The sequence below is a fragment of the Protopterus annectens genome, chromosome 1.part1 (assembly GCF_019279795.1).
Source record: "Protopterus annectens isolate FY-2018-M chromosome 1.part1, PAN1.0, whole genome shotgun sequence".
Classification (NCBI taxonomy): domain Eukaryota; kingdom Metazoa; phylum Chordata; order Ceratodontiformes; family Protopteridae; genus Protopterus; species Protopterus annectens.
In genome coordinates, this window is record NC_056726.1 from 857,863,102 (window position 1) to 857,881,035 (window position 17,934).

The following is a 17,934-nucleotide window of genomic DNA, read 5'->3' on the forward strand; positions in this document are numbered from 1 at the left end:
TATTGCTGTTGTCCAATACTTGGCTGAACGGAACATGGCATTCCGTGGTATAAGTGATGCCCTGGACACCTATGGCAATGGCAATTTCTTAGACCAAGTGAAACTTTTGTCGCAGTTTGACTCTGTCATGGCTGAACATTTGCATCGTATTCGGAATAAAGAGGTAATGGATCACTATCTTGGGAAGGGCATACAGAATGAAGTTATCCAGCTGATCGGAAATGTTATTTTAAGGATCATTGTAGGGAAGGTGAAGGATGCTAGGTATTTTTTATGATTCTTGATTGCACGCCGGACATCAGCAATCAAGAGCAAATAGTAGTTCGGTATGTAGATATTTCATGGACTGCAGCCACAGTTGAGTAACATTTTCTGGGATTTGTGCCTGTGAATGATACAACTGGGGCAGGACTTACAGAAGCTCTTCTTCAGACTGTTCAAAATCATCAACTGGACATTAATGATTGTCAAGGACAAGGATACGACAATGTCAGCAGCATGAAGGGGAAACAAGCTGGAGTGCAGGCCCTGATAAAACAGATGAATTCAAGGGCTTTTTATGTGCCATGTACCTGCCATAATTTAAATCTTATAGTTAGTGAAGGAGCACATTCATCAGTACAGGCAGTATCATTCTTTGGAAGTCTGCCATTTACGTACTCTGCATCAACAAGCTGATGACAGATATTGAAACCACACAAATGTCACTGTGAAGCCACTGTTGGAGACTCGCTGGGAATTCAGGATAGACTCTTTCAAGGCAGTAAGATTTCAGTTGAAGGGAGTCATTGAGGCATTACAGGAGATAGGTCAAGCAGTACATACAAATGATGCTGCAACATATCAACAAGCAAGGGGACTGTGCTCAGAACTTATGTCATACCAGTTCATTGTATGTTTAGTGGTTTGGTATGGTGTGCTGACAGAGGTAAATTATGCAAGCAAAGTTCTGCAGAGTCCATCTGTTGATATTTTGACATGTGCCAAAGTGCTGGCACCCACTATGGACCTGCTGAAGAATTAGAGACAAGATTTCAACATGCCATGGGTAAAGCCTCCAAGATAGTGGAAGAACTGGATGTTGGCACCACATTTCAAGAAAAGAGACAGAGGAAAGTAAAGCCGTTCATTGACTATGAAGGAGAGGATGAGACTGTACAGAATTCAGTGGTAAAACTATGTGTAGAGTTCTTCAATGCACTGCTGGACACAACAATCCAATTGTTTACTGACCAGTTTGAGCAGCTTTCAGAATTTGATAAGACCTTTGGATTTTTATCAAATATTAAAGCCTTGAGTGATGTTGCAGAAGACACATTGCTGCAACACTGCAAGGCTCTGAAAGAACAGCTGACTGACAGGATAAGTGGCCATTGTGATAGTGATGACTCTGACCTTGGACACGAACTTAAAAGCCTTTCTCGAGTGATTGATAATGAATCATCACCAATGACTGTGTTAAATTTCCTCTTTCGCAACCACTTGCAAGACATACATATATATATATAAATAAATATATATATATATATATATATATATATATATATATATATATATATATACATATATATATACTTATGTTTCACTGCACATTTATTTGACTGCACCCATTACAGTGGCTACTGCAGAATGCAGCTTTTCCAAGCTGAAACTCATAAAGACTTTCAGGCTTAGCGGTGCTTTCAATTGAGCATGAAGTGGGACAAAGTGTATCACATGGCAGCCTCACTGAAGACTTTGTCCAGAAGAAAATTTGTCAGATCCCAGTAAAACTGTAGGTATGTGCTCGTATTTCCTTTCCAGTAATCTTTTATAATGCTGTCAGGCAGTGTATTTCAGGTGGCATCTTAGTGTGGCTTGTATGCTGTGTATTCACTTTTTTTTTGTTTACCTCCCAACAGGTAGGACCATGAGGATGAAACTAGCAGGATGTTAGGCAAAAGCAGCTAGGCAGCTAGGAGAGGCAGGACTTGTGTGGAATGGCAAGGGAGTGGCAGGACTCGTGGGGAATGGCAGGACTCGTCAGGAGGCTAGGTCAGTTGGGAGCTGCAGGACTCATCAGGGGGCTCGGATAGAAGTGCAGGAAGAACAGACAAGTGGCAGCAATCAGAAGCTGGAGAGGTAAATGCACATGAAAGATGAATGACACTCTGGTCTTCACCTTTTTCTCTCTGGGTTTGAGTCTGCCTGTGTCATACTCACTAATCCCCATTACTCTCTTGTGCATGGGTTTGAGTCTGCCTCAGGCTCAGTAATCCCCATGGCTCTCTTGTGTTTCTTTGTGTTTGAGTCTGTCTGTCTCAGGTTCAGTAATCCTCATGGCTCTCTTCTGTGTTTCTTTGGGTTTGAGTCTGTCTGCCTCAGGCTCGGTAATCCTCATTGCGCTCTCTGTTTAGGTTTGAGTCATCTGCCTCTGTCTCAGTAATCCCCATGGCTTTCTTTTGTATTTGTTTGGGTTTGAGTCTGCCACAGGCTCTGTAATCCCCATGGCTTTCCCTTGTATGTTGTGTCTGTAGTCCTTTCTGTGTCCCATAGCTGTGTTGCGCACATCTGCAGTGTGACTGCTCTGCATGTCAGTAATTGCCTTGAGTGGTGTCAGTTTATCTACTGCTGCTTTTTCAGTCTTGCTGTATTGCTGTCATTGTCCTGTGTTTGGGAGTGGTGTCTCAGTTCTGTTTTGTGGTAGTGCTAACTTAATCTTGTGTGAGTTTTATGTTCAGTCTTGAAGTAAATTTGTCCTGGTCTTGTCTCTGTATTGTGGGGGTGGGTGCCTCTGTCTTGTGTCTGTGTGGGTGTTTATGCTCAGTCTTGCTGTAGTGCAGTCTATATCATGTGTGGGTGTCTGTCCTGTGTGCAAGTGTCTGTTTTAGTGTGCTTCTGTCTTATGTGAGGGAGTTTGTGTCTTTGTGTGGGAGTCTGTGTGTCTTTGTGTGTCTGTGTGTGGAAGTCTGTGTGTCTTTGTGTGTCTGTGTGTAGGAGTCAGTGTCTTTGTGTGGGAGTCTGTGTGTCTTTGTGTGTCTGTGCATCTTTGTGTGTCTGTGTCTTTGTGTGTCTTTGTGTGGGAGTCTGTGTCTTTGTGTGTCTTTGTGTGGGAGTCTGTGTCTTTGTGTGTCTTTGTGTGGGAATCTGTGTCTTTGTGTGTCTTTGTGTGGGAGTCTGTGTATTTTTGTGTGAAAGTCTGTATGCTTTGTTGGAGTCAGTGTGGGTCTTTGTACCTCTGTGGGACTGGCTACCTTGATGCGGTACAGAGGCTTGTTGTAATGCAACAGTTTTGCTACTAAATGCCATTCAGTGTGGTTGTCTTTGTGGGGAGTCAGTGTGGGTGTCTTTGTGTACCTCTGTGGGACTGGTTACCTTGAGTGGTACAGAGGCTTGTCATAATGTAACAACATTGCTAATGAATGCCAGTCGTAGCTCTCGATCTCATGGAACAAAATCTAGACAAAGCCAAAATAATGGGATTCCAGCCCCAAAGATCTGGGCAAATTTTAAATATTGCTCTTATAAACTGAAAAAGTTGCTAGAATAAAAGGTGTTACCGTACATGTTCTGAAGTATATGAAGTTAAACTGAAATGTCTGTCATTTAATGAATTCAGTCATCAATGATTTGCCACAAAAAAATCAAGAAAACTACAAATTGTGAGAAACAGACCAAACATGAGTCACATCTGGACATTCTTTGAAAATCTGGGCAGTTGAGTACGCAGTCAGTGTCTGCACCTGTAAGTGGCTGCCTTGCTGTGGTATAGGGATTTGTCCATAATGTAACATTCACACTAAATGCCATTTGGTGTGTGTACAGCTGAGTGGCAACCTTGCTGTGGTACAGGGGTTTCATAATGTAACATTGGTACTAAATGCCAGTCAGTGTGTGCACCTGTGATTTGCTACCTTGCTGTGTGCACCTGTGAGTCACTACCTTGCTGTGGTACAGGGGTTTGTCATAATGTAACTTTGGTACTAAATGACATGTGTACATGCAGCTGTGAGTCATTACCTTGCTGTGGTACAGGGGTTTATCAGAATGTAACATTGGTACTAAATGCCAGTCAGTGTGTGTAACTGTGAGTCACTATCTTGCTGTGGTACAGGGGTTTGTCATAATTAACACTGGTACTAAATGCCAGCCTATGCACCTCTGCTGCTACCTTGCTGTGGTACAGGGGTTTGTCATAATGTAACATTGGCACTAAAAGCCAGTTAGTGTGTGTGCACCTGTGAGTAACTACCTTGCTGTGGTACAGTGGTTTGTCATAGTGTAACATTGGTACTAAATGCCAGTCAGTGTGTACCTGTGAGTAGCCACCTTGCTGTGGTACAGGGGTTTGTCATAATGTAACATTGGTACTAAATGCCAGTGTGTAGCTTGGCACATCAATTCTTAATGATCTGAATGTAGTGACACTAGTGGTTAAATGGTGCTGGATAAGCTTGACAGGGAAGGGGGTGCAATGGCAATGTGGTCACACTTGATGTTCTCTTGGGTAGGGCCCCCAACTTGAACCTCCTGGGGCCCCCAAAATTCTAGCACCAGCCCTGCTGCTGGGCTAGTGGATCTGCATGCCTATCCCTCTTCTTGGACAAGGAGACTGCAGGTATGTCAGCCATGATGGCCTTATGCCTGCATTCACCAGTCCACCCTACAGGTGGTGCTGTTGCACTGGATGGCCTCATAGCTATGCAGATTCATCTATACATCAAGCTCCCTACCTGTAGTACCAGGACTGTGAAACTGATGGAGCTGATGTGCCAGAGTACTTCAGTTAAACTAGGTGAAGCCACTGAGTCCCCAAACAAGTTCAATATATATTTAGAATAGGTAACAAGATTCATACCTTGTCTGGGAGTAGTAGAACTCCCATTCAATACTTCAGCACTGTGAAGTATTCAGTCGGGTGTATCTCATCCATGGGGGTGATGGAATGGGGTCAGTTTTCAGATTGCTATAGTGAGAGTAGGATGTTGAAGGCTAATTGCTGTTAGTATGTCATTTTCATTGCATTCAGTCTACAATATTCTACCTATAATCACTCATCAGCTTAAATAGCTCTAACCTCAGCTATAGATTTTTCTCTTTAATTGTGTACATCATATTTTACAACGAGATTAGACTTTTGACTATTATTTTTCAAAATTCATTCAAAGCAAATGAAGTCAAAAACAGCATATGACAGTGCAAATTAGAAGATCAGTGGCAAATAATATTATGAAAGTTTGTTTTTTATTATAGTATGCCTATTAAAGGCCAATGTTACAGAGCATAATACATCATGAAATACCCTGAGTAGTTAATGAGGATAACTTTTACTAACAGTGTGATAACCAAAACGACATTTATCCTACTATAAGCTGATGTTTTTTATAGCTTAAGAGACCTGCAGGAGACAATAAAGTTTATGTAAAGATTCATGCCTTACCTTTACTGTTTCCATCAGGCCCTCGTAGGATTGTGCATTCTTCAATGTTTCCAAAAGCCTCAAATAGCCTACGTACATCGTCTTCTGATTGTTGTTTGTTGAGCATGCCCACAAAGAGTTTTCTGTCTTCTAGAACAAAAGAAAGAGGTGCTTACCACTTTTCAGCATAGTTACATCTCTGTAATCATTCATACCCAGTAGTTTATTGCATAGTCTATAAATGAATGAATTATAATTTTAGTCACTCAAAGTGAAATGTTTTAGTTTATAATAGATTAGATACAGTTTGCATTGGATGGAAGAAGACCCAGAATCATTTTAGAACATTATTTATTTAGCTGATTGAGGCTATGAAACTTAGCAATTGATGAAACATAAGCATTAAACTGGTAAACTGTTAAAAATATAACTGTTACAACAGTAAAACAACAAATATTTAAAATGTTAAAAAAGGTTGCAAAACAGTAAAATAAATCATTAAAACAGACAGATTTAAATTTCTAGAGCGAAATTTAAACATATAATTTTATACTGATGGTATTATAGAGCTAAGCAGAAGAATTCAGATTTATATGTGGAAATCCAGGAAGGCAGTGGGCAGAACAGGACCATAGCTAAGTAAAAAAAAGTCTGTCTATATAAAGTCAATGACAAATCCAAGATCCTGAAAACATTTACATTTATAACTTTTAGTTAGGTGTTTTTTAATCATTTTCCTAAATTCTGCATAGTTTGCATCTAATATCCGGAAGTAACGCATTCTAGTCAGATGAAGTAGTTTTGGGGATAGATTTTTCTCATATGTCTTTTCAAGAATGAACTACTTCTATGTGCCATTTGACTAGCTAGTTATTTTTCTTCAAAATTTAGAAAAAAAAAGTCACAATACTTACAGAAATGAAAAAATTCTTAAGAATGCTTTTGAACTTTTAAATAATTTTGTTAGACTTTAATCTTTAAAATACAAGGAGCTTTCAAATTTCCAGGAAATTCTTCAAACAACTTCATACAGAATTAGCTAGATTTGTATGGGAACCTAGAAAAGTTAGGATATCTTATGACAAACTGATGACTCTGAAAAATAGGGGTGGGTTGGAACTACCAAATTTTGAAACATATTATTTAATAATAAATGCTAATAGAATTCTAAGAGTAGTTAACTTTAATAAGATCAATTCGAAATGGGCTCCTAAGTGGTTGATTCTAAATCATAAACATGTTGCTGGACTGGGTATTGATTGTAAGGCATTACCTTTTTTAAATAAAGATACCCTTAAAATGTATGCTTTGATGGAACATATCAAAATATATATAATATCAGTACAAAGTCTGTTTAACTCACTAAATCTTTTACAATATATGATGATTTTTCAACCATTTCATAAAAACCCGAATTTGAAAATTGTTAATCAGTTGATAGACCTTAAGAAATTCCCACTTATAAGTAACTTAACCATACTCGATTTATATCCCTTTCTAGGTATCTCAATACATAACATACTAAGACAGATGGATCTCCCTAACTCGTATTTGATTATAATAAGACAGTTAAAGGACTTATCAATAAGCTATTTTAGTAATAGGAATTTCAAAATTAAAGAAGAAGATTTAAACATTTGCCTAAACTTATGGCAAACCTTAACACAGGAATGTAAATATATAACAGCGTCATATAGTTTGATGAAAGAGGTGAAATACAATAACCAAATACTTTTATCAAAATACTGGAAGGAGAAATTGTTAACGATTGAAGATACTAAAATAGTGAGAGCAATTAACTTAACCTTAAAATCAGTGTCCCTTCAAAAGTTATTATTTACTCAGTAGATGATATTTAATAATGCGTATTATACCCGTCTCACTTTACATAAATTTAACTCAAAAAATTCACCCAAATGCCCATATTGTATAGATCAAACGGCTGACCTTTTACACATGTTCTGGAGTTGTAAATGTATTTTTAAACTCTGGAATTCTTTGAAATTCCAACTACAAAAAATGGGATATCAACAGTCTACACTTTCTTGGGAGTTTATGATTCTGCATATTCCGCCAACTAATTTGGATAGATCCCAAAGGATCGTGCTCGTAAATATTTTTTTGTTAATGAAGCTGTATATAGCTACAAATTGGTTGAATCCATCCCAGACTTCATGGGAAAATTTCAAGAGTGTAGCGATAAAACATATCTTAGCACACAAATTATTAATTAGTGATCATAAGAAAAGTGTAAATAATACAAAAATATGGGAGCAAATCTTTAACATTGTCTTAGCTTAAGGTTCCATTCCACTTTTCTCCGGGAAGTACAGACTAACTATGGAGTTGTCTATAGATAAGCCTTATATTGATACTAGATTTTTATTCTTTTTTTTCTGTGATATCTACTTAGAAGTGTATAGTTATGTATAATGACTCTATGTAACTGTTGGAAGCATTCATGTATATATTGTAAATAGGTTGTAGTATTGTATTAACATTTAGAAAAAAAGAAAAATAAAGAATTATTATTGAAAAAAAAAATAAAATACAAGGAGCTATGCAGTATAAGATTCACAAGGTGAGATCTACAAATATTGAACATAGCCACTGTGTAAAATGATATTACTTATACAGACAACTGTTTCACCTAAAAGGAAAGTGTAGTGTTTCACTTCAGCTATGGAACTTGAAAGCCAGTAAAGCCTGGATTCATATTAAACACAAACTATTTATATATGTCCATTAAAGTTACACCTCAATGAGCGAGCTAAGTTACAAACATTGTTTGAAGAAAAAAAAAAGAAAAAATTCAGTATTATAGATAATATTTATATAACACATCTAAATTTCAGAAAGTAAAAAGAAACATTACCTAAATGTACTTTCCTGTGGCAGTACTTTGTAAAATAATTGTTTTAATTTTATGTTAAATTTGATATCTGTTCACTGGTGAAAAGTTTTTAGCCTTATCTCTGTTTCCAAGTTTTTTTTTTTTGTTCGTTTTTTTCTCTGTATTCCCTGTTCCAACAATTAAGAACACTTCCCTCAACAGCTACTGACTTGCTTTAACTCAAACTGAACCCAAGCATTCCTCAAAGTATATGATCTCTGCCAAAGATAACAATTGTATTTGCATAAGACCTTTAGCAGTTATATGGCACAGGATGTCTGATGGCTCACAGTTATTTTCTGCATGAGATGTTATTTATTCTGTGTATTTGCCATGATGAGCTGTGACAGTGAATTGTTAATAAATACACAGAGACCTGCGTTAAGATTCAAAGTGAAAAGTATTATAATTTAGTAAATCATAATTTCCGGTATCTGCCACTCAAAAGTATATCTGACCTCTTTGAGCTAATGCTTATCTGAACATCACCTACTAACAAGTTTGTCAGTTATATTAACTACCTTTTATATTTTGTCTTGGGATTCAACAACAATAAAAACATAAATTTAAGCCATTATCTAAACACATATATTTCAGTACTTTGTGGGATTATGAGGCTATTGCTTCTTTCTTTTATTTAGTTCCTTTATTTCAAGAATGAAACCTGTGTCCACATAGTCAGAAGCAAAGCTGAATAGATCTATTGGGGTTCTAGGACTTTACCATGGGAGTACCTTACCTCTACTCCTGTTCAGGATTTTCATGGGTAGCATATCATTGCACATTTGAGATTTGGAAAGTCTCTTCTGGGAGCAGAAGAGTTGCATATTTCTTGTTTTCTGATGATGTGATCCTGGCCTTAAGTCACTATAAACTTTGTGCACATTAGTGCAGTTCACTACTGAGTGCGAGGGGACAAGGAAGGCAAACCAGCTCCTCCAAATCAGACATCATGTTTTTTTTTATTTATTCAGTTAGTGCAGTAGGTTTTTTTTTTTTTTTTTTTTTACATAATAAGAAGTAGGAAGCTCTAAAGTCTAACATTGTTTAATGGTTGCACAGTTTGTGAGTTTTGAGGGATGGGACACCTATAAGGTGGAAAGGACAGGGGTATCCTTGTTGGGAGGAGATGTTGTTACAAAGCTGGGAGGAACTCTAGATGTTACCAGGGAGAAGATTTCTACTGTTACTAGGACTCACTTAAAACATTAACAGAGCAGCAGGTCTGGTATCACAATGCACTTTAAAAGCAATAAGAAGCATGTAGCATCAGGGATTATTGACTGGCTGTAAGTATCTGTCATTTGTCAGGTCAGGAACAAAAATAAAAAAAATAAGAACAGACATTGGGGATGTTATGTCAACTCAGGTACAGGTTAGAGGTGTGTGTGTGTGTGTGTGTGTGTGTGTGTGTGTGTGTGTGTGTGTGTGTGTGTGTGTGTGTGTGTGTGTGTGTGCATGTGTGTGCGCACACATGCATGCGTGTGTAGGCAGCTAACATGTCTCTGAACTGTAATTTCCTGCATCAGATGAACACAACTCTTACTGCTAGTGATAGGATTATTTCTGAATCCCCGGTAAATCTACATTAATATGAGTGGCAACACTCTGCTTCATTTCTTCCTTAACCTCATCTATCCTAGTTATTGGGTACACCTATTTGTACTTATATATTGCATTTTGTGGGTCACTACTAAATCCCGAATACTTATATTACCAAGGACCGGAATCCCGAGACCAGATACCCGAAAGACGATAAGACCGGAAGACCAGAACTGCAAAATTTAAAACACCGAACATTACATTAAACATACATCACACACATACACATGCACACACCTATACCCAAAACACAAAGACACAAACCTACACTACAGAAAAACAGGGGGCAAGCCTCCCTGCACCCCCCCATGTGGGGGGCTGTGCCCATCCACACCCCCCTATTTAAATATTCTAACTCCAAGGTTGCACTATACAGACAAACACACAAAAACACTACCACACACCTACACCCCCCCCACACACACACACACAGACAGATCACAGCCACAACAGACACTTACACACACACACACACACACACACACACACACACACACACACACACTAAAGACCATAACCAACACAACCAAACATAGATACTTACCTAACCTCCTGACATCACTGTACTTCGCGATTTTGAAATTTGCGCTTTTGGTCTTCCGGTCTTCTCGTCTTTCGGGTATCTTGTCTCGGGATTCCGGTCATCAGTAATGTAAGTATTTGGGATTTAGTAGTGATCTCACATTTTTCTATAGACAGAAACCACTTTCTGGCTTAATGATATCTTTCTGAAAATTTATCTGGAAGTATGTATACATTTCTCTTTGATTATATTAACATATTATTTTACTGAAAAATTAGTAAACTGTTATTGAATGACATGCATATAAATCTGTTACTTCTCTTACTTTTCATGATCAGTTCACTGCCCACATCAACATACATATGTCGATAAGTGTTAAGCGTGTTCCATGTCATGTGGTTAAAAGAACATTGTTTTGTGCTTCAGTGTGTGTGGCTGTCTGTCTCAAATCTGGTTGCTAGACTTTAAAAGATAACTTAATAAGCAGGTGCAATAATGACCAATTCTGCTTGTTGAGCTGGTATTTAGAGTAAACAGGATGTGTTTGCACATGAAGTTATCAGATGTAAACTTCTCCAGAACTTTGGCTGGTCTACAAGCTAGGCCTCCACTTCAGTTCAAGCGAATTACAGATGACAGCATGATGCAACTAGTGATATAACTTCTACCTACTTACATGGAAAACATAATGCATCACTAAGAAATGTATCCTCATCCAGATAAACTTTAAGGTCCCTTTGAACATTTGCTGTGACATAACTAGAGGCAAAGTAATTCTCATCAGATGTCCACATTAAAAATATTTCTCCCTTATCCAATGCATATAGAGCTGATGTCTTTTATTCCCAGACCCCTTTCAAACTAAATTGATTGCTGATTTCAGTTATTGTTTTTTTCATCCATTCTGCATGTGTTACAACTATCTGTGTTTAATTCATTCTAGTTGTTACCTCATTTAGGACAAGCAGGCATTGCAGTTAGTGGAAAAGAGGTCTGGACAGAGAATAAGTGTCTGGAGTGGTGTCACCAAAGCAGATCCACAGAGATGACATTGTCCGAGTTACCCAAGTCTCTGCCTCAGCGACTACTGTGAGTCGCAGATTTCATTCTAGTCTGCCTTTTGCATAGGAGAAGAATGCTTATACAACACATTAATTTCCATCATGGCTAAGTCTCTGATAAGAAGAGTCCATTCTTTGGGGTCTCCAAAATTTTAAGAAGCCAGACTACTGTACTGCTAGTCTTTGGCTTACACTATCCACAGTTGTTATCATGTCACTCTTGTGAGCCCTTTAATAGCAAAGCTTATCCCTGATCCATGAGCTTAATTACTGATGACAGCGTTGCTGTCAGTACAAGGTGGGGAACACATTGGCTCAGTTTTAAAGGTGACTACTTTATATTTCCAGGGTTCATTTCTATCGTCTGGTCACTGAGTTGAGCTTGTGTGTTCTGTCTCTGCATGAGTTTTCTCTGGGCACTCCACTTTCTTCCTACCGCCTGTAAAAATACTGGCTGACTGTTTACTTTACAGCTGCCTATATATACTATGTCTTCTTAAACTTATATACTGGAAAGGACACAGGGAAGTCCAGTTCACACACCCAGTTAATAAATACATGCATAAAAAATCAGAGTACATAAAACATGTTAGAAAATTCAAGCAAACATTCAGCCTGGATGGCACAAATCATTATGAATAAAAAACAAGAGTTTTATAAAGGTCTGTATGAATGAAGAATTTTGGTTGTATTTAGCTTTTCTATATTTCAACAGAATGGGTTTCTCTTTCTGACATGTATGTAGATACTTACCTAACCTCCTGACATCTATAGTACCAAGTTGAAAGACATGTTCGCCAAACACGTCAATCAACATGGTAATATTGACTTGTCTAAAACCCGAACGGCTGAGTCAGTAAATTTTTTCCCAGGGGCAAAAATCACTTGGCCATCATTGGGGATTTGCCCTTTTCCCCATTGTAGTGCGATCTCAGAGTTGGTATATTTAGTTGGAGGGGTGGGGGGCACAGCCCCCCACGTTGTATGGATTTTTTGTGTATGGCCGAGCAATTTTTTTTCCCCTTGGAAAAAAAATTGCTGACTCAGCTGTTCTGGTTTTAGACAAGTCGATATTAATGTGTCGATTAAGACGTATTCGGCGAACATGTTTTTCAACATGGTAATATAGACACGCATATCGTGAAGTTCTCATGTACCAGACAGAAAAATACTGAGATCTTATACACTGTTTCATTCATAGAACTGCAGGATAATCATAATAGCTCAAAGCACGAGTAATTAATTGGCAATTTGGTTGCTTAAATGGTGTAAAGTTGCTATACCCCTCTCTGCAGTGATAGCATGCAATATAACTTTTGGTTAAGATATAGCAGGAATAGTACAGATAACTGATCTTATGTATGAACAAATCAATGGGATTTACATGTGTAACTTTATGGGTTTTTTTCCTTTAAGAACTGCACATGATTTAAGCTATGGCACCATTATCAGTCAAACATTTATCCTTCAACTCCCGTTGTCTCTGTGTACCCTTCAGCTTTGGTCAATATTTGCATTCCATATCGGACAGTTTCTGCCTGAAGAAGTAGTGCATCGGACTGAGAAATGATATATGTACTAGATCGGTAATACTGCTGAAGTACACAATCATCAAGATGAGAAAATTAGAACATAAAAGACTGGAGTATGTTATAAAACTGAAATAAAGTGTTGGAGAAAAGGGAAAGCAGAGGGAACTGCATCATTTATTTTAATGGATTGCTTCTAAGCATTTCTAGATTCATACCTTTTGCCTAGCAAATGTCATGACTGAATCAACGGTGTTAATTAAAACTGATTTACTGGCACTGCTATTAACAGGATCTGATAAAATTGCTCATAGATATGCTGTGCTGTGCATCAGTGTAACAAAATGTGCGAATATGAGTTCAAGTCAGAATGGCTGCATGTCGTGATCTCACAGAGCATGAACAGTTATCCAGCTCTCTGCAGATGTATTGCTCATCAGATGTTTTGATTACTGGCTTTAAAGACCTTTAAAAGGCCTCCTATTATGAACCAAAAAAAACAAACAAACAAAAAAACCCTATCAGGCTATAATAGAAAGTAATTAGTTGCAGAGGATGTTAATGAAATTTCAAACTTTATGATGGCTTTGGCTTCTGTAGCATTTGTTGCCTTCTTAAAAGGATAGTGTAGCACTTGTTGAGCATAAAGTAAATAATTTCAGTCTAAAACAAGAAAAGACATAATGGAGGAAACAGTTGTCCTTTAAAATAAGTAAGCACTTATTATTATTTATGTAAACCAAAAATTACTTTTTAAAAATAAATTATTTCAAAAAGACCAATCCAGTTGTTAAATTTATAAAATATTCACATATTTACACAAGCTCTTTTTCAGTAGCTGTTCTCATCTATCAAATCCTGGATTTGTTAACTACAATGATTTTCCCAACATTCTCTTGCACATCAAGTACAGTCCAAATGTAGTTCCAGAATGCACAACCTTCCTTCATTTATTATTCCATAAACACATCCAGAAATGCACCAAGCTATAGACAAATTAACATACATACTACCAGCATTTGCTTTCTCCATCATTTTTCTAATGGCTCCTGTCCAGTCACTTTTTTCCCCACATGTACTACATTCTGTGCTTGAAGACCACATACACCCCTAAGCACTGTTTGTCCCAGCCCCCCTTTAAAATAAATCACACCAAACGCATAAAGCCATTTGATGTGCTTTATTGAATATTATTAGATAATAAGCTTTATTCACACAGAAATAACAATTATCTTCATCAATAACTATCTCAGGGCAGCATACCTATTCACCCTGGGTGATTATACCTCAGGGCAGCATACCTACTCACCCTGTTACCTCCTCCACCAGAGCAGCATACCTACTCATCCACCACACTTAAATAGGCGGCGTACCTGCTCACCTCCTGCCAAACTAACCAGTAACCAATGAATTCTCAATTATTCAAATAGCATCCATCGGCTCATTTACTCCCCATGCAATGCAGGACCACCTTCCTTAGAGGGGGAACAGAAGGCAACAATCCTCTCTCTCTTCTCCGCCACCAGCCTGATCCCAGGCTGTTCCCCTTCCTAAATGCCAGCCTCAAACATATCCTCTAAAAACAGCTTCAAATGAAGATTAAACAAATCCAACCCCACCTCATTCAAATGCACCCCATCTGTGCAATACCAAACATCATCCCCATCCACAAAATCTCTGTGTTCTATAGTATGCATCCCCAAAATTCTTAATTGCCTAGCAAATCTCTGGTTAATAAATCTCCTGACCCTTTCAATAGCCCTACAACTATAAGCATTCCTCCAACACAAACGAGGAACCAATTTTGATCAAACAATATCCATACCTGGGTACAACGTCTGCAACCTCAACAAACCCTGTAGAATAATATCTACTATTCACTTCTTAAAAAGAATTCCAAGATCATTACCTCCCAAATGAATCACTAATATGCAAGGACACCCAACCCTCAATTTTACCTGCTCAAACTCATGCAGCAACCTATCCCACCTAAGACCCCTAACCCCATGCCAAGTCACTGACCATCCAGTGGATATACGAATGCACCAACATGACAATCTGCTTCCCTAGAAAAGAAGAAAAGAAAGTCATTAATCAGACCAACAACGTTTATCTAACCTTCTTCTTTTGGCTGCTCCCATTAGGGGTCACCACAGCGGATCATCTGTTTTCATTTCTTCCTGTCCTCTGCATCTTGCTCTGTCACACCAATCACCTGCATGTCCTCTCTCACCACATCCATGAACCTTATCCTAGGCCTTCCTCTTTTCCTGTTACCTGGCAGCTTCATCCTTAGCATCTTTTTCCCAATATACTCTGCATCACTCCTCAGCACATGTCTAAACCAACTAATCTTGCCTCTCTGGCTTTGTCTCCAAACCTTCCAACCTGGGCTGACCCTCTAATACACTTATTCCCAATCCTGTCTACCCTCATCACACCCAGTGCAAATCTTAACATCTTTAATTCTGCCACGTCCAGCTCTGACTTCTGCTTTTTTGTCAATGCCCCTGTCTCCAACCCATATAACATAGCTGGTCTCACTACCCTCTTGTAGACCTTCCCTTTCACTCTTACTGGTACTTGTCTGTCACAAATCACTCCTGACTCTCTTCTCCACCCACTCCATCCTGCCTGTACTCTCTTCTTCACCTCTCTTCCACACTCACCATTACTCTGATCTGTTGATCCCAAGTATTTAGACTCATCTACCTTCGCCACCTCTACTCCCTGCATCCTCACCATTCCTCTATCCTCCCTCTCATTCACACACATATATTCTGTCTTAGTCCTGCTGACCTTCATTCCTCTTCTCTCTAGAGCATATCTCCACCTCTCCAGGGTCTCCTTAACCTGTTCCCTACTCTCTCTACATATCATAATGTCATCTGCAAACATCATAGTCCACGGGGACTCCTGTCTGATCTCGTCTGTCAACCTGTCAACTTTTATCTAATGTATGACAAAAATGCATTTGAAAACCACCTCCCCACTCTCTTAATAACTTCAGTGGAACTGCCCTCTCTAGCTAAATCTGAAGCCCTGCCAGTTCGAAAAGAATGAGCAGCAAACCTATTCTCTGGGAATCCCATGCAACGTAAAACCATCCTAATCAAACATAAGAATCTACTACTAGACACAACCTTACCATCCACCGAGCAAAGAATTTACTTAGATAAACTCCCCATCCACCTCCTCTGGAATTCCTTGGCCCACTTTACTGGACAAAGGCTAGCATTCCTATCAGGCTTAAGCACCACCAGTGAACCTTTACCTAGCTGATCTGTCTTACTCTTTCGTAATGCAACAGTAACTTCTCCCTCACCTATGATAATGTCCTTCCAAAATAAAGAACCTAACAACTCAGAAACATGGAAGGTGCCAAAATATAACCATATACACAATGTGCCACACATGAAATAATCCAAAGAGCCACCTTGTAATAACATTAACCCTTTCAACAAAACTTTCAATACCGTCCTCATCAGCGGCCATTGTATATCTCTACATTCCCCAACCACTCACCCCCACCCCCCCAATATCCACCCTACTGTCCATGGCTTTGTAAAATCCTGCAACCCAATACCCTAGCGAAAATGCTAATAGCAGCCAAATCACCCTGACTGTCTGTACTGCCTTACCTAGTCCCCAAGCTCGATCTACATATCGCAGCAAAAACTCCTCCAACCACACCCCTTCCTCTTCTGACAACTGCAGAACAAACTGATCAAAATCAGAAACAGCCCTACCATAAGACTTTCTTGTAGAGGGAGCCCAAGAATGATGCACCAACCTCCTGGCTACCTCGACCCAAGGTTCCAAACCTCCTCTGGCAGGATTTCTGCCCCTGGAGCCAATAGCTGAAACCTGCAAAACTGAAATTGGGGCAAGCTATCAACAGTATCATTCTTTACACCAGGCATGTGGACTCCTGTAAATGAAAAATGTATTAACAGAGTCTGCAAAACCAATTTACATAATACCAACAACAAAATCCTGACTTACCTGTCTTCTTTTGTAACAACCTCACCACAGCTATATTGTCAGAATGAAAAACTACTCGCTTGTCCCGTAAATTCTCCTGCTACACTACAGAAGCTTCCCATATAGGCACCAACCCTAGGAAGGCCACATCATGCCTCCATTCCTCTTTCCAAGCCTGAGGCCATTTAGCCACAAACCACCAACCACCAAAGTAGGCCCCCATCATGCCAAAATGTACCTACTTCCTCTAAGCCCTACCAATTAAACCTGCTCTAAGTCCCTCCCTCCCCTACATCACTTCCCCTAAGCTCCCTTTCTCTTTAACCATTTAACAACTACACCCAAAGCCTACAATCTAACCTACCTACCAAAATACTCAAACCATTAACCTCCTATACCCCCCACCCCTACTACCTGAGAGTGGGACCAGGACAAATTAGTTTGTCCCAAACTTCATTTGTCTTTGCCAGCAGCTTAATTAGTCATCCCTGGTTAATTCATATCATGTCTTATATCCTACCTTTTCACCTATCTGACAAGTGGCCATGCTATCTTCCTTTCCATCAGTTTCTTTCCTTATAGTCTTCCTTTTTGTCAAAACTCTTTTATTCGAAAATAAACAAAATTGGAGTAGTAGTAACACAAACACCAAATAAAACCTTTTTCATACATTGTCAAGTACAGTACAGTTAATGCTTGTAGGCTAAATGCAATATTTACAACAAAATAGATACCGTAAAGCTTAACAATTCTAGAAGCCATTATACCAATCGACAGTATTTTGATAAGTTAATTATAAAAACGTTATATGATTTGTTTTTTACTATCCAGATTCAACTAACATTACCCTGCTTCCACTTCTTTTATAATTAGTTATTTCACAGTTCATTTTTGTTGTTAAATTTGACATAATGATGATGCCTTATATGTCAATAGTCCCTGTT

General features: G+C 38.7%; 1 protein-coding gene across 16 annotated transcripts in view; it reads right to left on the reverse strand.

Moving 5' to 3' along the window:
• The window catches only part of LOC122807764 (CUGBP Elav-like family member 4), a 2,333,978-nt gene that overhangs the window by 1,179,754 nt on the left and 1,136,290 nt on the right, over positions 1–17,934 (reverse strand). For 10 of the 16 annotated variants that reach the window (XM_044078838.1, XM_044078856.1, XM_044078827.1 and 7 more), the window contains exon 2: positions 5,420–5,545. In XM_044078838.1, coding sequence (XP_043934773.1) covers positions 5,420–5,525 — 106 coding nt within the window. In that variant the 5' untranslated portion in view covers positions 5,526–5,545. Of the gene's footprint in view, positions 1–5,419; positions 5,549–17,934 lie in introns of all 16 variants that reach the window. The other 6 variants (XM_044078787.1, XM_044078819.1, XM_044078911.1 and 3 more) reach the window with 1 other exon arrangement.